General features: G+C 52.2%; 1 protein-coding gene across 3 annotated transcripts in view; it reads right to left on the bottom strand.

Moving 5' to 3' along the window:
* Positions 1 to 20,702, bottom strand: part of RPTOR (regulatory associated protein of MTOR complex 1) — a 103,999-nt gene that overhangs the window by 10,779 nt on the left and 72,518 nt on the right. For 2 of the 3 annotated variants that reach the window (XM_065647693.1, XM_065647694.1), the window contains exons 22-29: positions 20,570 to 20,673; positions 19,418 to 19,601; positions 17,962 to 18,072; positions 11,108 to 11,213; positions 10,912 to 11,026; positions 10,319 to 10,443; positions 9,017 to 9,121; positions 4,984 to 5,031 (exon numbers count right to left, since the gene is read on the bottom strand). In XM_065647693.1, coding sequence (XP_065503765.1) covers positions 4,984 to 5,031; positions 9,017 to 9,121; positions 10,319 to 10,443; positions 10,912 to 11,026; positions 11,108 to 11,213; positions 17,962 to 18,072; positions 19,418 to 19,601; positions 20,570 to 20,673 — 898 coding nt within the window. The remainder of the gene's footprint in view (positions 1 to 4,983; positions 5,032 to 9,016; positions 9,122 to 10,318; positions 10,444 to 10,911; positions 11,027 to 11,107; positions 11,214 to 17,961; positions 18,073 to 19,417; positions 19,602 to 20,569; positions 20,674 to 20,702) is intronic. The other variant, XM_065647695.1, reaches the window with a different exon arrangement.

Below are 20,702 nucleotides of genomic sequence, written 5' to 3'. Positions count from 1 at the left end.
AGCAGGAAATTTAAAGCTACCCTGACATGTGCTTTGTCACCAAAGGGCCACGAGTACCTTTTACCAGAACAAATACCTTTACAGGGCAGAGGGGAAACAACAGAGGCATCCTATAAACACGCACTTTTCTTCAAAGATGATGAAGCGATCTTGTTTTGCACAGATCCAGGTACAATTTTTTGCTCATCTCTTCCTAAGCATCTCACCCAAGCCGTTTCCTGATCTTGCTGCATACCGCTGAGAAGATTACTGACGTTTATTGACAGTCCATCATCTTACCACAGGAAATTCAGCCTCTCGGCTAAGCTGAGAGCTCGTGCCTTTATCTTGTGAGTCAAACTGATTGCTCTTTCCAAGCACCTGGCAGCTCGGGGGGCTGCGAGAGACCCGAGGCAAACACGCAGGCAGCGATTTGGATGATAAACATCACCGAAGTGTTTTCATTTGTCATCTTGCTTATGGCCCATGTGACAAGACAAACCTGGCAGGCTGAGACGGATGTCGCCATTACCGTCAATGAAGGAGTTAAGCCGGCAAGGTGCTCTTAGGCAGTTTTAAAGCTCCCAATTTTCCAGTTACACTCCCCGCTTTGAAGACAATTGTTCTTCTTCAGTCTGATGGCAGCACGAGTCCCCAGGCTGTTGCGGTCCCAGGTGGTTTTCTGTGGGGGGACAGAGCTGAGCGTGATGACTGCGGGGTTTGGGCTTGTCTCAGCGTATCCATCGGGAATTCAAGCCCTGAGGATACCCAGCGATGCCACCTCACGGGCCGGGGAAAGTTCCACTGCGGGCAGAGGCTGCAGAGGGGTCTCACTTGATGAGAAATGGTGCAGAGATCTCCCAGGAGAGGGGACGAGGTTCAGCCCGGAGCAGGAGCCAGGGCCCAGGGGTGGGAGGTGACGGTGCTCGGGGCGGCTCCTGGCCTTCCAAACAGCCACTGCAGCTCCTGCATTTCCTACACAACTTAGAGTCCATGTAAGCGATAGCCTCTGCTCCCTGGAAGAGGCAAGAGCAGCATTTTGATCATCTCATAACAAGGGATCTTCCTTTTCTTTTGCCAGGCTTCCTCCTCTCCCAACAAAACATGAAATACCATTTTTGCTGCTCCTGCCGCGCAGCGCTGGCGGGCGGACCGGGCGGCCACACAACGGCAGGAGCAGAACGGTGACGGAACAGCCGCAGCCGAGGTGAACTCCTGGCACCTTCCGCCGGAGACGGGTCCCGCTGCCACCCTGGCAAAGCGGGGGAAGGAACAGGGGACCCCAGGATGTGCCTGGAAATGCTAAACTGCAATTCAAAAGTGTCTGAAAGGAGAAAAGCCTTTGTACATAAATTTAAGTCATTCGCAAGCGTGCACCAGGGAAGGCTTCCCTGCCGGTGAGATGTTCGCTCACAGAGGACACTCGCAGTACGAGATGAGACATAAATAGCTGAACTATTTCTACCTGTGAGCAATGTTTTCATGGTGGAAACGATACAGTATTGGCTCATGTTTCTGTCAAATTCCTAGCGTTTTGGGATGAGAAGCAAGCATGGGAGCTGATCCTAACCACCATTTCCTTTTTAATTAACAGAGGCCCTTCTCCAGGATGCTCCAACCGAGCCTGCAGCTCACCTGCGGGGTTCTGGCTCGCGGGGTTGGCCACAGCGAAGCTGCTCAGGCTGGCCCTGGCAGGCAGGCACGGCAGCCCCGGCGCGGGCTGCGCCACGGCCCGTCCCCAGCCCTCCCCACAGACACCGGAACAGGGGACACGGTGACACCAACACGCCCGCCGGTGCCGGCCAGCGGTGACGCCCAGCAACACGCGTCTTTAACTCATCACTAGCTGAGACTGCAATTTTCCCGTAAAGAATTCTATGGATGAGCAACAAATCTTCCGCAGCTCAGAAAAATAAATGTTTAAAGGTTTGTGTTTAGCGTTTTTGTCTGTTTTGGTTTTGAGCCTGTTAACACAAGTACTCGCAGTTCCATGCGATGTGAGATCATCTGCGAGGGAACACGCGCCAACGGGCGTTCTTGAAGCTGTAACTTTCTATGACTTGTTCCCTCCGGATTCTCCCTGAGCAACAGGTATTTGTCTTGATGGGATAGTTCCTTGTATAAATTTCAATAAATAACACCAGTGTTGAAAGCAGCTGCATTCTGAGTGTCTGCACTTATTTTTATCGTGACTGGAGCATGGCCAACCTGTACTCGGCATTTCAATGAAGTCAGGAATACCTACAAAGAACACAATATAAAAGCATCTTGGATTCCGACTGATGATCTTTTAATCACGGGCTCCCCTGGCTGAGCAGTGAAGCACATCACTGCTTTAATTTCCAGGAAGCAGAGGGAGGGTTGTGTAACCTCACTCATCACTAATTTCCACAATGTTCTTTCAAAAAGTGCCGCTCTCATGCCAAGGACTACGCACAGCAAGGCAGAAGAGTGGCCGTGACGCTGGGAATCCAATTAAAAGAACACAAACCCCTGGAGCTGCAATTTCTTCAATGATTTAATTGCCATAAAAAAATCTGACCAGAAATAAGGTGCTTCTCCCAAACTTCTTATTTCTAAAGGACAAAACACCAGTCCTGGGGAGATGTGGGGAGACTCGCTCCGCTCTCCTTTCCTGCGTGTTCTCCAGCACAAGCTCTCTTGGGGTTTGCTGGGTTCAGGGGCTCCGTTTGGGGTTTGCTGGGTTCAGGGGCTCCGTTTGGGGTTTGCTGGGTTCAGCGGCTCTGTTCGGGGTTTGCTGGGTTCAGGGGCTCCGTTTGGGGTTTGCTGGGTTCAGGGGCTCCGTTTGGGGTTTGCTGGGTTCAGGGGCTCCGTTCGGGGTTTGCTGGGTTCAGCAGCTCCGTTCGGGGTTTGCTGGGTTCAGCAGCTCCGTTCGGGGTTTGCTGGGTTCAGCAGCTCCGTTCGGGGTTTGCTGGGTTCAGGGGCTCCGTTTGGGGTTTGCTGGGTTCAGGGGCTCCGTCTGCAGGTCAGAGATGCCCCTGCCCAGGCTCCTCGCGACTCAGGGGCTCTGCAGCTCCCCGTGGAACGGCCCTTCTGGAAGCTGCTTTTATTTCTAAGGCGGTTCTGAGGCTTCTCTCCGTCGTGTCCCCGGTCGCTGGCGGCGAGGAGCCAGCCCTGCCCACCGCAGCGCAGCGCCTCCCCAGGGCAGGGTCCTGCTTTCCCGCAGAGCAGGAATTTGACATCTTTCACTCTGTTTCGGAAGCCCCAGGAGAGCAGGAAGGAAGCCGGGAACTGGCGAGTATGTGCTTGTTTTTCCTTGCTTGGCACCAGAACCAGTTTTCTGGAGGTATGACGGACAACGGCTGTTCACACAGCAGCACCAGCAGCCCCCGGGCAGCGGCAGACGGAGGGACGCAGCTCAGACGCACGTCCTCTCGTGAACACGCTCGGTGATGCGGAGGGGACGAAGGGCAGCGACGCGCCGAGACACCCAGGGGAGCCGCGGGGGCCGGGAGGTGACACGGGCGGGCAGGGCCACACGATCCTGCCGCCTCCACCCACCGCGGACTCTGCGCTCGCAGGAATTTGGGGATTCCCGGCTGACTCGCACGGCGGCCTGATCCGACCCGGAGCATCGAGCCGTCGGTCCTGCTCTGATTTCCCACTGACCCGCGATCCAGCAGCGCCCGGGGACTCCTGCCCACGCACCAGAAAGCAGAGACGGCCCCTCCCTTTCTCCTGGGAAAAGTTTCCCACAGACGCTGAGGCAACGACAACAGATCTTCTGCAGTTTAGTGACAAAACAAGTATATTTTATCTAAATATTGCTGATGTATTTTTCTGTCGAGCAAATAGCCAATCTCACACATTTTTAAAGCTTTTCAGTGGGAGAGAAGGAATCCTTTTGGTGCATTTTTCGCCAGAAAATGCTGGTGAAGGCTCTTTATTGATTCCCAGTTACTCGTGTGCTTGGGACAGCGTGCGATTGCTCGGCACCAGCAGAATTGGTTATTGATTATTGATCAGCACGGAGCGGCTGGTGTTCCCTTGAACTGTCCGTTTTACTGAGCAGGGAATTCCCCACAGCCAAGTCTTGCTAATTGTAGCCTTTCCGTTTGCCAGTGGATTTTGGAGTGAAATGCAGAGCCAGGCAGCAACACATCAGCTCCACTAATTTCTGTCCCAGTGCTCTGCCTCTGAACAGTAATGAGAGACTTGCAAAGACCCCCAGCTAAAGAGCTCTGAATCACGCACCACTGCAATCATCATCTTATTAAACATTACAGACACAGTCAGCTCTTATCAGTCAGCAAATATTCATAGTTGATGAGCGACCCCGGCCGAGTGCGTCACCAGCAGCACCCCGGCCGTGCGCAGAGCAGCGATGCCCTGACACATCAGCCACCTGCTTCCCCAGAGCGGCGGCCGCGCAGACACTGCGCAGTCCCGGCTTCACGGATGGAAGCTGGGGAGTTCATTTACCTTCCTTCCACGTGAAAGAACAAAATCTGTAACATTTATTAGGCATAGCCCTGCCAAAAGTCCACGATTCTAGGCCTCCCGGGAAAGATTCATCAGCTTCTCCTTTCCAGATGCTCTTTACAGCAAAAGCGTATTACAAATAAACCCCAGTCAAATCCACATTAGCCTAACAGCAGTTCACATTCGGAACCTGTCAGTCAAACCCTTTTTCTAGGGATGCTTTGGAATTTTCCTGGAAAGGAGAGACTGGCGCATCCCCCAGAGCTGCTCTCCCTGCACAGGCTCAGGGCACAACACGCAGTTGCCCTTTTCCCAGCGCCGGCTCCGCTGACGCAGCGAGCACAGACGCTCCCTGCGCCGCTCGCGGCTCTGACGGACACACGGGGCGAGGAACGGGGCAGGGAGAAGCAGCAAAGCTTTCCAGGAACCACGAGGACCCAGCAGCCATTCGAACAATGCCAAAAAACCAGCCAACCAACCAACCAGTCAACCAACCCGGAGGCAGACGCGGAGCTCCTTCCCACCCGGCTGATCGTAGGTAAGAGGAAAGAGAGCACTCACCTCCCTGCTTACTTCTGTCAAGATAGATTGAAACCCTTCGGGCCAGACCTGTGAGAAGACAGGGATTAAGGGCTTGATGCTAAGCGTAAGTTGGTCAGGCAGAGCAAAAATAAACCTTAAAAAAGGATTAGAAAAAGCAACTCAAATTAAAGGCAAGAACACAAAAGAGAAGCAGAAGCCCAGGAGCGGCACACGGCTCCACGCAGAGAGCAGGCGCTGGTTCTGCCGCGGCGCTCCCAGGAAGCCATCAGCGGTGGCACTCGTCATGTGTGACAGGACTGTTCTGGCTGGCTGACAACAGCACAGTTTTGACATTTCTTCTCGAACAAGGAGACCATCCTCTGCATGATCTGCCCCCTGCTCTGAAGTGAAATGCATCAGGAAGTGACAGACGGGAATCCAAACGACTGATGGCAGCTGCACAAACGCAGCCAAGCACAGGCCTCTGCCCGGCAGGTCTGGGCTCCGCGCAGCGAGTGCCGCGGTCCGGGGGCAAAGGTGCCCCACGGCGCGGGGGAGGCGGCCGACGGCACCCACAGCGCAAACCATCCATGGGTGCTCTGTTCGAACAACGCCCACGTGGGAAGTCAGCCTGCGACAGACTCGTTTCCAGCCGCCAGGCAGAAAGAGAGGACGGCAGCAAACGGGGCAGCGAGAGGGTCCTCGGGCAACCCTGAAAAATCCTGTACAAGGAGCTCCGGCTGCTCAGGAGAGACCTGGCTGAGCCCTGCAGCCCTTTGGGAGCGATGCACTGGTTCTCCTTGCTGGACCGGAGAGGGAAGCAGCGCAGACACCTGCAGGGAGCACAGGAGGAGCGGGGAGGGACGAGCTGAGCAGGCGGCGTTCAGGGATTGTGAAGCAGCTGGTTACACTTTTGCGTTTTTCCAAATTCCAGAACTGTGCTGCTTTCCAAGGCAGAGCCACTCTGACCAGGGGGTTGTGGCTTGTTTGTCACAAAGGAACGACACAAAACGTAGCAGATCCGTTCAGAAGCACGAGCGTGGCCACTGGGTAGCAGAGCCACCCCGAGATCTGTGTGGCCCGGCCACGCAAACCCAGCGCTCCAACCCGGGCTGCGCTGCGGACACGGGCGATGGTCCCTGTGCCGCCCTGCCAGCTCCCACCGCACGCTCCGCAGCCCCAAACACCCTTTTCTGTGGACTTTGCCAGAATTCCAAAAGCCTCCTGCTGTGAAATCAGCTTCAGAGCACAGCAGGTTTATGTTCTTCCTACGTTGCTCAATAGAAAATGCTTCGCTTTCCCTACATCCTTGGAAACACTGGGCTATTAACAGCCGGCGTTTTGCCTTTTTCCCATCCCACTCCACCTCTGGCACTGGGGATTCCCCGTCCCTGCCTTACACTAGAGCCCCTGGTACCAATGGTTCTTTAAACATCTCGATTTTGACTGAAAGAGACTTTTTGATGCATCATGAGTGCAGATCTAAACAAGATCAAAATCAACAGATCTTACATTGGAAAAAAGAGGGGGCTCATACAGTAGTGTTTAAATTAAGACTCAGTTACCCTGAGCCTCAGGTCAGCGCAATGAACGGGGTCGAAGCTGCTCCTGTGCGGGCGCATCCCCACACGGGTGTTACACTAACCCGGCTCTGTCAGCTCATTTCTCCCGCCTCGGGCTGCACAACACACACAAGTGCGTCCCACAGTGTGAAAGCTGAAGTTCTGTCCTCACTCTGCTCTGCTCCCCCGCCCAGGCAGCCCCTGAGCAGCTTCCTGTTGACCTCCCGTTCCTTTGACAGCCTGGGAATGCTCTTCAAGCTTCCAAAGGACGCATATTCCTCTCCTCTTTTATAAGCAGGAAAACTGCCTAGAAAAGTCAGTGTTCTGGTTGCTGTCCAGAAGACTATTAAATTCAGAGTTTAGTGTGACATGGGGGAAATGGGTGGGAGAGGAGAGAAGGAAATCAATAGCAGGATCCAACAAACTCCAGCAAAACTCCTGAGCTCTGCAGCTTCAAGATGCATCTTCAGTTTAATGAGCCAGTGCTGGACCACAACTCCAGTCCTGGCAGCAAGAGAGAACTGTTCAAGAGCGCCTCATTTCCAGGGGGACCTGATCCACATTGCTCTTTTGAAGTGACTACATTTATCTCTCTCTCCACAAAGAAATCTGTCCTTCTCTTTTTCTGAAGCTAATTCTATTGCTCCAAAGGCAGAAGGCAAAGAAAACAGGACTCAGACTTCCTAAGGGCATAAGGGAAAGGGCAAAAACCCATAATATTAAAGAGAACAGACTTAAAAGTTTCAGCACTCCTGTTTTGGCAAGTGTAACCATTCAGCTGTTAGAGCTGTTGCAGCTCTTGCCTCAGCTCTTCACCTATTTTGCAATGTCAAACACTGATGCCAGCAATCTTCTCCTCTGTATTAAGGGCCTGGACAGAGTCAGGTACCGCCAGCGACCGCCGTGCCTGGGGAAGGTGCCCGTGGAAGGTGCGGCAGGACAATGGAACCAGCCCCACGCTGTCTGCGTCCTTCCCAGCCACGCTGGCGGTGCAGCCAGAGCCGATGGCCAGAGCAGCCTGGGGAATCCGCTTGTCCGTCACCAGCACCAAGGAAGCCAGATCCCGAATCCGGGGACGATGAACATCAACCAACACCCTCCAGGAAAGCTGGTGTTGATGAGAAAGAAATGCAGACCAACCGAATGACGTTGCGAAGGGCACCTTGAGATGACAACTGGGCCCTTTCCGCCTCAGGAGCCCCAGGCCTTTCACCACCACGTGCGTTACCGCTGTTTTCCTCCTGCTTTCACTGACATCTCTGCAAAGAGCTGGTCTTGACCGCAGCAATTTTCACAGCATGCTGCAAACTTCCAGCAGCTTATAATCAGTTTTGCGCCCATGCCGCAGCGAGGCACCGAGCCTGAAGTCACCTCAAACACAGTTCCTTTTCCTAAAACACCAGAGATGAACCAGGAGGTGTTAAGGAAAACATAACAGATGTGAGCTCGACAAGGCAGCACTAGTGAAATCCAATGAATAGCTAAAAGAGCTGTGTCAGGCTCCTGTGATGAACCACCCGGCTCAGAAATGAGAACTGTCAGATTTTAAGGTCACGGTGAATGATGACGGTCGTCTCATCTGACCTGCGCTGCGAACGCCGGGGAGCCTCACCCAGCAACTCCTGCAGCAATGCCACCAGTGCTGATTGAACTACCGCACAGCAGAAAATCCTGTAGCCTTGATTAAAAATATTCGAGTGACAGAGAATCACCATTACACCACCAGTACATTACTGGGCCTTGAAAGGATGAAATGTTCACCTCCTTTAATGTCCTTAACCAGGCTTCAGGGTTACTCAGACTGCTCTCCTGTTTCCCGGTGTGTGGCTGGATGCCAGCGCTCCTTTTCACAGCTTTCTCTATCCAACTTTTCTAATATTCCAGGCAGGTCAGTCTCTAACTGTGCTCTCCTTCTGCACGCGTCAGATTTAGATCACGTATTCTCTTGCCACCTCCTGACCCACAATAAACAGCGAAGAATAATTGCCCAAATTCGAGCTGAGTCTACAGGAGGTCCCGGGTGCACCATGCAAAGCTGTGCAGAGGCTGAGCAGCCCCTCCGAAGGAAAGAGGCAACACGGGAGCTGCTGTCCCAGCAAAGGGAAGAAGAACCTGCTGCGGCGCCAGCGGGGCCAGGCAGCGCCCACTGCCCCCCGCGTTCTCCAGCTCTCTCCTTGAACACGGGTGAGAGGAGCGTTGGGCGAGACAGCGGCTGGGGAGCCTGTAAAGGACTGGGACTCTGCGCCCTCCTGTCCCCAGCAAGAGCCTGCTCTGGGTGTTCTGCAGTGCGTGCGAGGCTGCTGTTGGGCTTTTGTTGGTTTGGTGAGAACTGGAAAAGAAATTCCTCACCAAGGCCATTCCAGAAGGCAGAGACTGTGGAACAAGGATGTTACTGATGGCCAAAGTTGAGAAACCCATTTTACTCTCCCCATCTCTAGAAAAGACTCTACCATCACGAGTTATTTTTACAAGCCCCCACGCCCCCGCAACAAAACGCAGTGAGGACCCACCTCGCGTAGTCGGCAGCATGTCTGACAGCCCCTGCCAGGCCGTCACCATCTCTGGGTTCTTTTCCAGGTCTGCGAAGTTCTTCCACACTCTGATGGCACCATCATCTTGGGGAGCACAGAAAAAGAGAACGCAACGCGTCACTGCTGATGGACTTGTGCACGACAGAGGAGAAGAGAAGCAGAACTGTAGTCATACAAACTCCAAAACTGAGAGTGTCACTTGAACTTAATCCTTTTTATTAGAGTTGTTTTTCCTCTCTAATCTTACATCCATAAAAACTAAAGCATTGTTCTACTGGGAACTGTTCTGGAAGAGCTTTTCTCCTTCCCTTGAATAACACCTGACATTAGATGTCGCTCCATTTCTTTTACCCATTCATTTTCTCTAGGATTCGTCTCTGTCCTCCTTGCTGTTGGTGCCAAGAGCGACAAAAGTACCTTACTAAATACAAAATACAACCCCGCAGAAGCAGCTGAATCAAAGCCCAGCCTATCAGCAGCAAATCTTTCAAGAACATCATGTATTTTTTCAATTTGTTCCCCATCTGTGGAACTTTTGTGCTAAGAATCAATACAGTGAAAGGAAAATGTCCTGAAGGCCCTCTCAGCTCCTCTCCCACCTCTCTTAATTATACCCAACCTGTACATTTCAGCATGAAGTTTGAAAAGCTGTTGAAAACACTTAAGACTGACAGGTTTAGAATGGTTCCTTGGGAGAGAAGCAGATCTTGCTCACAGCTTTACAAACCAATGAATGGGAAAGAGCTCTTCACGCTACGTGATGCAACAGGGCATTCTAGAGAACTGCCCTGGGTGAGACACATGGACTAGAGAGAAACTCGCAACTGTGCAAGGAGTTTAGGGCTTCAAATAAGCCCTGCCCGCTCTAGACTTCGAGCAGGAGAAGTAACAGAATTTGATTTCTTCTCCTTTGTTTGCAGCACAATTTCCTTTTCAGCTCTGGACAGGTATTGTACAGGTTACCATGAACTTGCAACAGCAGATAAAGATTCAGAACGATGTAACGGAGCTGTGATTGGAAATAGTTTCACAAGCGTTTGATTTGTTAGTCATTTGAAAACCTTTGCAGCACTTACTTAAGCAGTTAAGATATTTCAGTACTGCCAGAAACAAGTCTCAGCTTTGATGCTGGCATTGTCCCCAGGCTGCGCCCAGGCCGCCAGGGCACAGTGGAGGGACAGCTCAGGCTGGGAGCGCAGGAGCCCCAGCGCAGCTCACACGGGCTGCAATTCTCTAAGAGCCCCAGTCCTGCCCTCGTGTGGGGGAAAATCCGTCCTGTACCTGTGGCGGTCAGCAGCAAGGAGCAGTCCTGTCCGTTCAGGTACTCCATCGCTGTGATCCTGGTGTACCGAGGGTTCCCGTTGTGGAAATAGTCCAGCTTTTCCCCTTTCTCCCAGTCCCAAAAACTGCAGGAGGAAAAAATACGACGTTAGTTCTTGGTTCTCTGCGCAAGCTATGAAAGAGATCTACACATCACAGTGAAAGGAAAAATTATATACACTGGATACCAATTCAATTTGTTTTTCTCCTTTGGTACTCAGCATCATTTTATTAATAATGTACGTCAACCTTCTGCAAAAGAAATAGGATAAAGGCCGAATCGTAAGTCGCTGTTAGAAATGTCAGGATGCACTTGCAGCCCTTGGATCCAGCACCTCCCGCAGGAAAGGACTCGGTGCAACGCTCGGAGCTGTGGCGCTGGGCTCAGGGGACTCTGCCCCGCGCCCCTGACAGAGGGCAGGACGGCGATGGAGGGAGCGGGGAAAAGGAACAACGTAGGGCAGCGCTGCCTCGTGACAGTGCTTATGCTTTGAGGGGTCACTCTGAACCTCTCCACACGTGCTGCAGCATTAGGGACCCGCGCAGACCCTCACCAGATGCTGTCTTTGTCGGCCACGGCGATGCAGGGCGTGAACGGGTGGAACTTCACCACGGAGGGGACGCCCGGGTTCCTGTTGAGGAAGATCTGATCATCCAGCCGGGAAATACCTGCGGGTGTTTGACAGGTGAGCGTCCCGCCCGAGCGCGGGGCCGCGGAGCTGCCCGCGGGGGGCAGGAGGGGCCGCTCACCCTTCTGGATGATCTTCTGCGCTTGCTTCCTGACGCGGGCGTTGCGCAGGAACCGCCACTCTCTCTCCTTGCGGATCTGGCTCTCCAGGTCGTGCTCTTCTGGGATCTGGCAGTTATCAACATATGCACAACACGAAACAACAGTAACTGTCAAAAGTCCAGAATTACCCTTGCGACACACACTCGTACCCACACACATCAGGCTGACACATAAACTCTTTAGGGTGTCTAGTTTCAGGCAGTAAATGGAGGAGCTCACAGGACCTTATGTTATTAAATACTTGAGCATCTTTCTGATCTAAATCTTCCCCATCATCGGTAATCTCTGCCTCTTTCCTTTTGCTGTCCTATATTTTGTTTTAAGTCACAGGCATTTCTCTGAAGTGATCGACACGGGGTTTCTGAAGAGCTGTGCACGTTCAGCTCCCCCATCGCTGCTCCGCACGGGACGGGTCGGGTAAGGAACCTCCTTCTGCCGCAGCCCCGTCACCGCAGCTCCTGTCGCCCTCAGTGACACAAGTCCGATTCCTGTGCAATACAGATTACTCTGCTTAACACTTTTCAGCTGAAAAGCATCACGTAGTAATCCCAAGATTAAAGAGAGAACGCAGCTTTGGTACAGACAGAAAGCTCAGAACACATTAAAATCTTTCCTTCATTGCTAATAGATGACTGCAGGCCAAAAAAGGTATTACTTTATTTCCAGGTCTCTGAGATGCTCGAGTTACTACCACCACATTCACCAGTAACAGCAGCCGTTTCAGTTTCCTGTCCCAGAACTGGCTGCCAGAAAACGATGTTCCAGTGTCACGGTGGTTTGATTACAAACCTCGGCCGAAACTGGAGAGAGGCCCTGGAGCAGACACAGCCACTCGGATCTGTTTTATTGTATTTATTCACAGCCCACAGCCCCAGGCTTCGGCATCGTCCCACAGCTTTAAAGCCGGCCCGTGCAGCCGGCGGCTCGGGGTCGGTCCGGTGCCACCGGCAGCTCCTGCCCGACAGGAATCGCCCCCGCCAGCGTACAGGGGCAGAGAAATAAACTCCCGGGATCTCACTCCAAACCACTCCAGGAGTTACATATGACGTGTCTTTTATTTAACGCTTAAAAAATTATCCGAGACTAGTAACACCGTTCTAGAAACACCCCTTGGGTCAACGGAGGAGCTGCGCTACAGGACACTAGTCTGGCTGCTCTGGGGAAGGGAACGATGGCTGTTCCGAAATGAAAGATAAAAGACAAAGTCCTTTCGCTCCCTCCCCATTCCCCACAAACACACACTTTTTTCCCTGAGTAAGAAAGTACTTAATTCACATGCTGTCTTCAAAATGCACTATACCTGGGAAAACAACTATTACTGAGCTGAATTTCTGTTTCTTTAAAATAAATAAAAAATAAGAAACCCAACCCTTCACCTCTCCTCCTGGCAAAAAAAAGAAGCACTACTATTTCAATTTTTCGAGAATACAATATCTATTAGAAAGGCAATGACAAATGACCAATAATGTAAAGCAATAAACAAACCTAAGATAAAATACATCAAAGGAGATTTGAGAACGGAGAGATGACACCTACACCTTAAGGAAAATCCAGCTTCTCTGGGAATAAATTGAACAAAGACCTAAAAGGTCAGGGGAAGAGAAGGGAATGAGCGGAACGGTAAATTCTCCTACAGGCACCCAGCGGCTTCGGTTTGGGACTAAGCAATCCGCAGTTCTGCAGTGGAGCCAAGCGCTCTGCGTTCCAGCAGATACAGAATATCGGCTTAAAGGAGTTGGTGGGCTTCTCAGGGCTGAAGAAGAATAACTTAACTCTTCCAAGGAGGCTGAGCAGGCAGATGTTTCTGCCATCCGATATCAGAAATAAAGATTTCTCCTATACTGAGATCTCACAGGTCTGGTCCCTACGCGTGCCAGCACCCGTGGATCGCGTGCGGCAGGACCAGCCACAGACGGGGCTGGACGGGCACCTGCTGCAATGGGCTGCAGGGTGAAATACTCTGACGAGAGGGAGACCACGGGCCTGGTGTGTCCTGTGTGCCACCTGCGACGGGAGGGCAGATGGCAACGGGGCAGAGCGAGCAACCAAGAGCGAGTGATGGGCAGCGCCAGTCCCAGAAACCAATACAGAACTATGGGCAGCACCAGCTCCAGAAACCAAGACAGAACTATGGGCAGTGCCAGCTCCAGAAACCAACACAGAACTATGAGCAGCACCAGCTCCAGCTTCCCGTGCTCTGGGGCAGCCTCTGCTTCCACAGTCACCTGTTCATCACCTTCATCTTCCTCTTTGCCCTCTGAAGATGTGAACAAAAGGCAGTGGCCGTGCTGAAGAGGGTTATATCCGTGTATCGCTTCCCGATGCAAATCCAGCTCCTTGCGGCAGAACACTAAGGGCATATGTTGAAGTCTTGGCTCTGGTACAGTTGACTCAACCAACCGTGTTCCTGGTGCCAAGGGCTCTGCAGACGGGGATGTCATCACCCTGGAATCCATGAGGGAAGTTCCTGCAGAGATGCTTCCACCAGGATCTGCATGTGTCCGATTGCTTCCCCCGGGGCCAGCTGGGATCACAGCTGAAAATGCCCAAAATATCCTCGCTGAGCACCAGGTACTTACTCGAGGGGTTCCACTGCTGATCCAGGCGCTGGGGCTCACCAGTCTCCAGGTTATCGTTAAGCTGATTGATGCTGGTTGGGATTTGGTGAACAGGGAAGTTAAAAAGAGAAAGTAACGGGGCCTGAGCCTGCAGAGAAAGAAACCTGGCACGATTCTGCAATACTGTGGGAGGGTCACGGAGCTTTGAGAGAAGAAAAACGGCAAGAATAATGCAGAACAATCCCTGTGGGTCCTTCCAAAGTGATATCAGAGAGTAAACATCGATTCCCTTAATGAAATAAACTCTGTTGAGCTCAACTTACCCTTAAAAAGTGCTGCAAATAACTGTAACATAGCAGAGATGCTCTATACTAGTTCAGCTAAGTGTGACACAGGCAATTAGTGTACTTTGGCTAAACAGGCCGGGTTTTGATCAGAAAGCAGAATGCTCCAGTCGCGAATCCCGATTTCCCCTGGTTACCGTCACCGCAGCCATCACCCGGAGGGCTCGCGTCTCCACCAGGACTCCCAATGGTGGCCGAGCTGGCGCTGAACTGAAGGCAGGGGTTTATCAGGAAGGATTTCTGACGTAATTCTCACCTTCCAGGGTGCTCAGCAGCCCCTGCGTGTTCCGCCAGCCCTGGCAGAGCAGACGCTGCTCCCAGGCAGCGGGGACGGGTTCCTGCGCCTCGCGCTCCAACACCCGCTGCAGTTCCCAGAACAGCCGTTTGCCACCAGAGCTTTTAGGAAGAGGAAAGAACGTTTGCAGAGATCAGAGCTGGGGTAGGTATCTGTTTTTCCTGGCAGAGTGAGAATTCACAATGCGGTGGTTTTTTCCTCCATTTATTTGATTAGATAATCAATAAATCAAATTTGGTATGATGGCTTGAAACTGAGCCAGTGATTTACGCTGGAAATTAATCCCTCAATCTTCCCAGTGAAAGCATTCTCAGAGCATGGTCTATGAAGCAAAACTAAATTCATAAATTAAATATGACTAAGATGCACTCACAGTCATTTTATGTTTATTCATTACAGGAACAGTTGTCTTGTCTTTCCCTGTTTATGATGGTGGGCAGCATCTCCAAATGAAGTATTGGAATTAAACATCAATGTCATCTTTTTCCACCAGCACTCAGGAGACTTTACTCTCTGCCTTCTTCCCGAGGCTGTAGTTCCCAACAGACAGCAGCCACCAGGCAGGGATGTTTGTTCCTCGCTGCTGCAGGAACAGCGATTCCAGGAAAGGCGGATTCTGCAGAAACTCAGCCAGCACGCGGTTCCTGGACGGCCAGTCCTGCCCGGTTATGCAACAGCAACCGAGAAACGCCAGAGCCCGGTCCCGCCGAGGGGCTTCTGCCCATCCCTGCACACACACCTCCCGCTCTCATCACAGACACACAGAATTCCCTGCCAGTGCAGCACGACATGCACGTTTTTCTGCAGAAACCCTCTACGTGGCCTATTAAAGCTGCTGTACAGACATAATGGGGAAATCAATTCTCTTCCTTGTTTTAGTAGAAAACACAGTTTTGCTTTGCTCAATTTTTACCTAAAACACTGCTGTTGAGGACAGTCTGTGCCCAGAAAACTTGAGCCCAGCCAGTGAGTATTTCTAAATGAGAACACTCAGGACACTCTGAAAAGCACCACGGGTGTCACAGGCGGTCACACGCTGCCAGCAGCTGTGCCTGCGGGGGCTGCAGACGGTTCCTGCACACGCGGTGTCTGCGGGGGCTGCAGACGGTCCCTGAACACGCGGTGTCTGCGGGGGCTGCAGACGGTTCCTGCACACGCGGTGTCTGCGGGGGCTGCAGACCGTCCCTGCACACGTGGTGTCTGTGGGGCTGCAGACCGTCCCTGCACACGGTCCCTGCACACGGTCCCTGCACACGCGGTGTCTGTGGGGGCTGCAGACGGTCCCTGCACACGCGGTGTCTGCGGGGGCTGCAGACGGTCCCTGCACACGCGGTGTCTGTGGGGGCTGCAGACGGTCCCTGCACACGCGGTGTCTGCGGGGGCTGCAGACGGTCCCTGCACACGCGGTGTCTGCGGGGGCTGCAGATGGTCCCTGCACACGCGGTGTCTGCGGGGGCTGCAGACGGTCCCTGCACACGCGGTGTCTGTGGGGCTGCAGACGGTCCCTGCACACGCGGTGTCTGTGGGGCTGCAGACCATCCCTGCACACGCGGTGTCTGTGGGGCTGCAGACGGTTCCTGCACACGGTCCCTGCACACGCGGTGTCTGTGGGGCTGCAGACGGTCCCTGCACACGCGGTGTCTGTGGGGGCTGCAGACGGTCCCTGCACACGCGGTGTCTGTGGGGCTGCAGACCATCCCTGCACACGCGGTGTCTGTGGGGCTGCAGACGGTTCCTGCACACGGTCCCTGCACACGCGGTGTCTGTGGGGGCTGCAGCAGCTCCATCCTCACCATAAGAAGCCCCCACCCTGGGGCTCGTGGTGGTGCAGGGGAGCCCCAATTTCCCTGACTCCCCCTCCCTGGTTTCTATGGATTAGTACGGGAATGCTCCACATTTTTTCTTTCCTCCCCTAAAGTAATTTTCTCTGGTTTATGCACATGAAGTACTGAACATCCCCCCCACCCCAGAGCTCCCCATCCATCCACGGAACCTGCCTTCGCCCGGCTGTCTACTGTGATTTATTTTATTAATAAGGACATCCCTCTTCCCTGGGAAAAGCTTTGCTTAGAAAGCAGACAAATGTTTTTAATAAGAACTAAGAGAGGGAACAACATCCTGCTCCTCCTGTTGTACTAGCTTCTGTACTTGAATCAAGACACCAAAACTCATCTTGATGAGAGAAAAGCCTGGTTTAAAGCTTGACCAAGTAACCAAGCCCCACAGGCCCGATGCCCGTCCTAATGAGTTATTCTGCTAATGATACAGAGGAAAGTTAATGTCACTGCAGCTGAGGTGGTGTCAGGCGATGACTTCACCTCTAGTCCTTCCTCCTGGGGATTCTCTGTGGGAACCAAAGCTACACAGAACTGGCTGCCATGGAACGAGTTTTCTGATGTCCTTAAACTTGGGGGCAACTACCTCACCTCACCATCGAACAATTTAACGTGCCTAAGGACTGGAAGGAGAGGTGATGGATGGCTCAGCAGCAATTTTTGGATGAGACAGCAGATAAAACGTACAATTTCTTCATTGTTAACATTTAATTATCAGTGGCTGGATATAAACATCCATTGCCGAGTTGGTCAGGCAATGGCATTAATACAGACTGCGTTATTATTCACAGAAATCGCAATACTGCCAAGAAATTAAGCTGAAAGTTCTGTTACAATTTGGCTGCCTGACTCCCAAGGTGCCTTTTCGTGTTTGCTTATAATAAGGTGAGATTTACTGCTTGTTTTTATTTCATACTTAAAACTGAAACTTGATCTTTGGCTAAAAGATTCTGGGAATTTAAGAGTTTCTGCTTCCAGCCACTGACAATCTCTGCCCACCTCTTCAGAGCTCTGGTTTGGTTTTTTCCTAGAACAAGGCTTCGGTCTATCTCTCGCTTCACATAAAGCCAACTTAGTTACCAGAACGCACTCACTCCTAAAGCCATCCCAGCGGAGATTCACCATCACCACCCTCCTTCTTCGCCATAACAGAACTTCTGTTTCTTAAACTTTAAAAACCAACGACGATGCTTCCAAAGGTTCCCCCAGGTGCCCATGGGGATGTCCAGTCACTACCACTTGTTCCTTTTTCAGTTAAAGGCGTCTATATGGGGTGTCCGAACACGCAGCACAGCCCTGAAGTCTCGCCAGAGGACAGAGCCAAGCGTGACCCCCATCCTGACTCCCAGCCTCACTCCATTTACAGACAAGCACAACATTTACAGGGAAACAACCCCGCAATACAACCTGTAAATGTGCAAAACTGGTGGGTCCAGACCAACTCCAGAACCTCTCCTCATTTTCACACTCTTTCTTGAACACGTGCCATGGGCTGCAGGGCTTTTGCTCTGGGCTCTTTCCCTAGGGACACTCCACTGTCCTGGCTGTCACCAACTCTCCTGCTCCCCCTGATTTTCTTCCCTAAGACTTCACAAGCACAGCAGTCATGCAGCTCCCCAGAGCAGCATGATGGAAATAACTCCATTCGTTTCCCTTCCCAGACTGAAGGAAAAGGCAGGAAAAAGAGCAGGGAAAGGCACCGGGCTGCGCTCAGGGCACCGGCACTTGTCAGGAGCTGCAGCACCTGATCTGAGAGCACGCACAGAGACAACCACGTGTTACCTTCATGACCGGCTGAGCAAAATACTTGGCACTCCATTCACAGAACCCCGTCTGCACTGTGGCCGAAATGAAACTTTTGTGCCCAACGGTATCATCAGCGTCGTCCGCAGTCTGTCCAGAAAGAGAAGAGGATGTTAACTCACGGCCCTCCCATTCACACGGACAAGATGCGAACACAGAAATACCCAGATTGCCTTCAGCACATCCCCAGGCACAGAAAAGCTCAATCACAGTGCCAAGGATGTGAAACCTTTACATCCAGCTTTAAGATCACTGTCATTGCATCAACTCTTTTGAAACGCACAGATTCCCCTGTGTGCACAGCACAGACATCATCGCGCTGTGTGTGAACCAGGGCTGAAGCATCGGTCCCAGGATGAGTCTGCTCATGGTCTCCCAGGCATCTGGCAGGAGAAACAGCAGAGCAGTGAAGATGATTCAGGACAACGCGCAGCCGGACGTGGCTCCGCACCAAGGGCACGTATGGATGGAATATCTGTGACGAGGCACAAGACATCCAAAAAGAAAATGGGCAGATCACTCCATTCAACCAGGTTTCCTCCGTTTTTTCAGAAATGTGACCCAGGCTGGTGCTGCCATCCCCACGAGAAGTGCAGGTGTTCCTGCTAAGGCTTCACCATTTTGGTTGTTGTGGTTTGGTTTTTTTTTGCAATCTGCCATGACTCATCTGCAGTGACATCCAGGAGCCTCCGTGCGTGTCAGCTCTGCCTCTCTGCTCTCCCTGGCCCCACACCAGCCCCTCACACTTCTGCAAATGGAAAAATGCCCAGTATCTGACGACTGGCTTCAGAATGCTGAAATGTAGGCAGACCCGTTTGCTTCGTGCTGAAAAGAGGAGTCACTGCTGCTCCTCCCAGGGGTCCTCCAGCTCTTAACTGATGAACGTTCTTCCAGCAGTGAGACCCATGACGAGCTTTGGTCTCCCCAGGAACAGTCTGGGCTCACGTCCCCCCGTGTGCGCAGTGAAGAGGGGCCAGCAGGGAGCGGGCAGGGGCTGCTGGAAAGGTGAATATTCTGGCGCAGAGGCACCTACCAGTCTCTCAAGCAAAATGCCAGTTTGTAGGTTAAAGGAAGAGGAATCTCCCCTTTTTCCTCCTCAGTCCCTGCTCTGCTGAGGTTGGAGAAAAAAGCATCTGAGGGTCACAGATCTGACTCCGCGTTATCACTCAGGCAGACAAATGTTTATGAAAGGATGAACAATCAACTCTGATTAAACACTTCTTGGTAGCAGAAGTGAAAAATGCCCTATCCAAAGCTATAAAACAAAATTTATCCTGAAGAAAAAAAATTAATCAATTTTTAATTTCACTGGCTAGAGGAAGCCAATCTGGAGTTAACAGCAGCCAGAAGCAAACAAGAGATAATGTAGAAACAAACCACAAAGAACAGAATGTGTAACAAAACCCAGTCAGATCTGAAAGGAAAGTCTCGTTACCTGTTCTGGCCCTTTGTCAAACATCTTCCTAGTCCTGGGGAACTGGTGGGAGTGGGGGGTGTACTGGACCCCCACGCCGCCCGCGTTGGCTGGTCTCACCGACGCCATGTCCCGGCTGACCGGCTGCTTGGTCACGTCATTTGTCAGGCTGGAGCTGCTTGTACTGGTGGTTGGAGGTGACCCCCTGGAGATCAAAAGAGAGGGAAAGGATTTAGGTATCGCTGGAGATGAGACTCTCGCATGTGAATTATGTTACTTTTACTTTGTTTCTGTCTTATAATATTTCACTTCACTGCTGTGCTTCCTCTACTAAAACAAAAGAACACAATCGCCCATCCCCTCCAAAAGATGCACGAAGCCCCAAACAAGAGTGACCCCTGACTGCGCCAACTCCAGATTGAGGATAAGAAAATTCACATTTTGAGAACCTGCATGTCCAAGAGTCCCACGGCCACAGGTTGCGATGTCCAATCTACAGCACGCTGACCAGCCACGGTGTTTCAATGGGGACTGGAAGTCCCGTCAGCCCACAGAAAAGCATTTTAATTTACATGTATGCTGAGATTTATCTTATTGCACAGTTACATTATACTATTGGAAAACATTAAAAAAGCATCACTGTGCAGTTCTGGGCCCTCCGCTCCAGCTCTGAACCTTTACTGGTGCACACTGATGATGGAACCGCTGGATCCAAAGTGTGGTGTTTGCTCTTGGAGAACAGGTTTTGGGAAATAATCCAATTTTCAAATCCTAGCTTTGCCCACAGCATTATCTCAGTTTCCCTGCGGTTCAGGCATGGCTCGTTGATCACCAGGTAACCCTGCCTTTTAGCAGCTGGAAGCGCAGAAAACACAGATCAGACTTCAACAGGCAATCTGGATACCACACAGTGCATCAGTACAGCAGCAACATGGAGCTCTGCCTTTCAATTCATCTTTAGATAATTAGTGTGGCTTGTTACTCTCTGTCGTAAGATGAATCACAGGAAGAAACTCCAGACCTTTTCCCAGAGCTTTTGCTTCCGAACACCCTACCGGAGCTACAACAAGGAGCTACCGAGACGGCGGCACGTTCACCCGCCGGTGCAGCTGCAGGTGCCGGGGCGGGAGCCCCCAGCCCCGGGCAGAGGAGCCGGGAGCGGCCGGAGCTCACCCGACTTGGTGGATGTGCATGCCCTTGTTGGTGGGGCTGGCGGGGGCCGACTGGGTCAGCGAGGACGTGTCGAGGATGCGCTGGGGACGAGCGTTCACCGTGGCCTGGAGAGAAAACACAGCGGAGTCCTGAA

Source organism: Caloenas nicobarica, chromosome 18 (genome assembly GCF_036013445.1).
Source record: "Caloenas nicobarica isolate bCalNic1 chromosome 18, bCalNic1.hap1, whole genome shotgun sequence".
In the NCBI taxonomy this organism is placed as follows: domain Eukaryota; kingdom Metazoa; phylum Chordata; class Aves; order Columbiformes; family Columbidae; genus Caloenas; species Caloenas nicobarica.
Note: the sequence above shows the minus strand (reverse complement) of the source record. Positions and strands in the feature narration are given on the sequence as shown.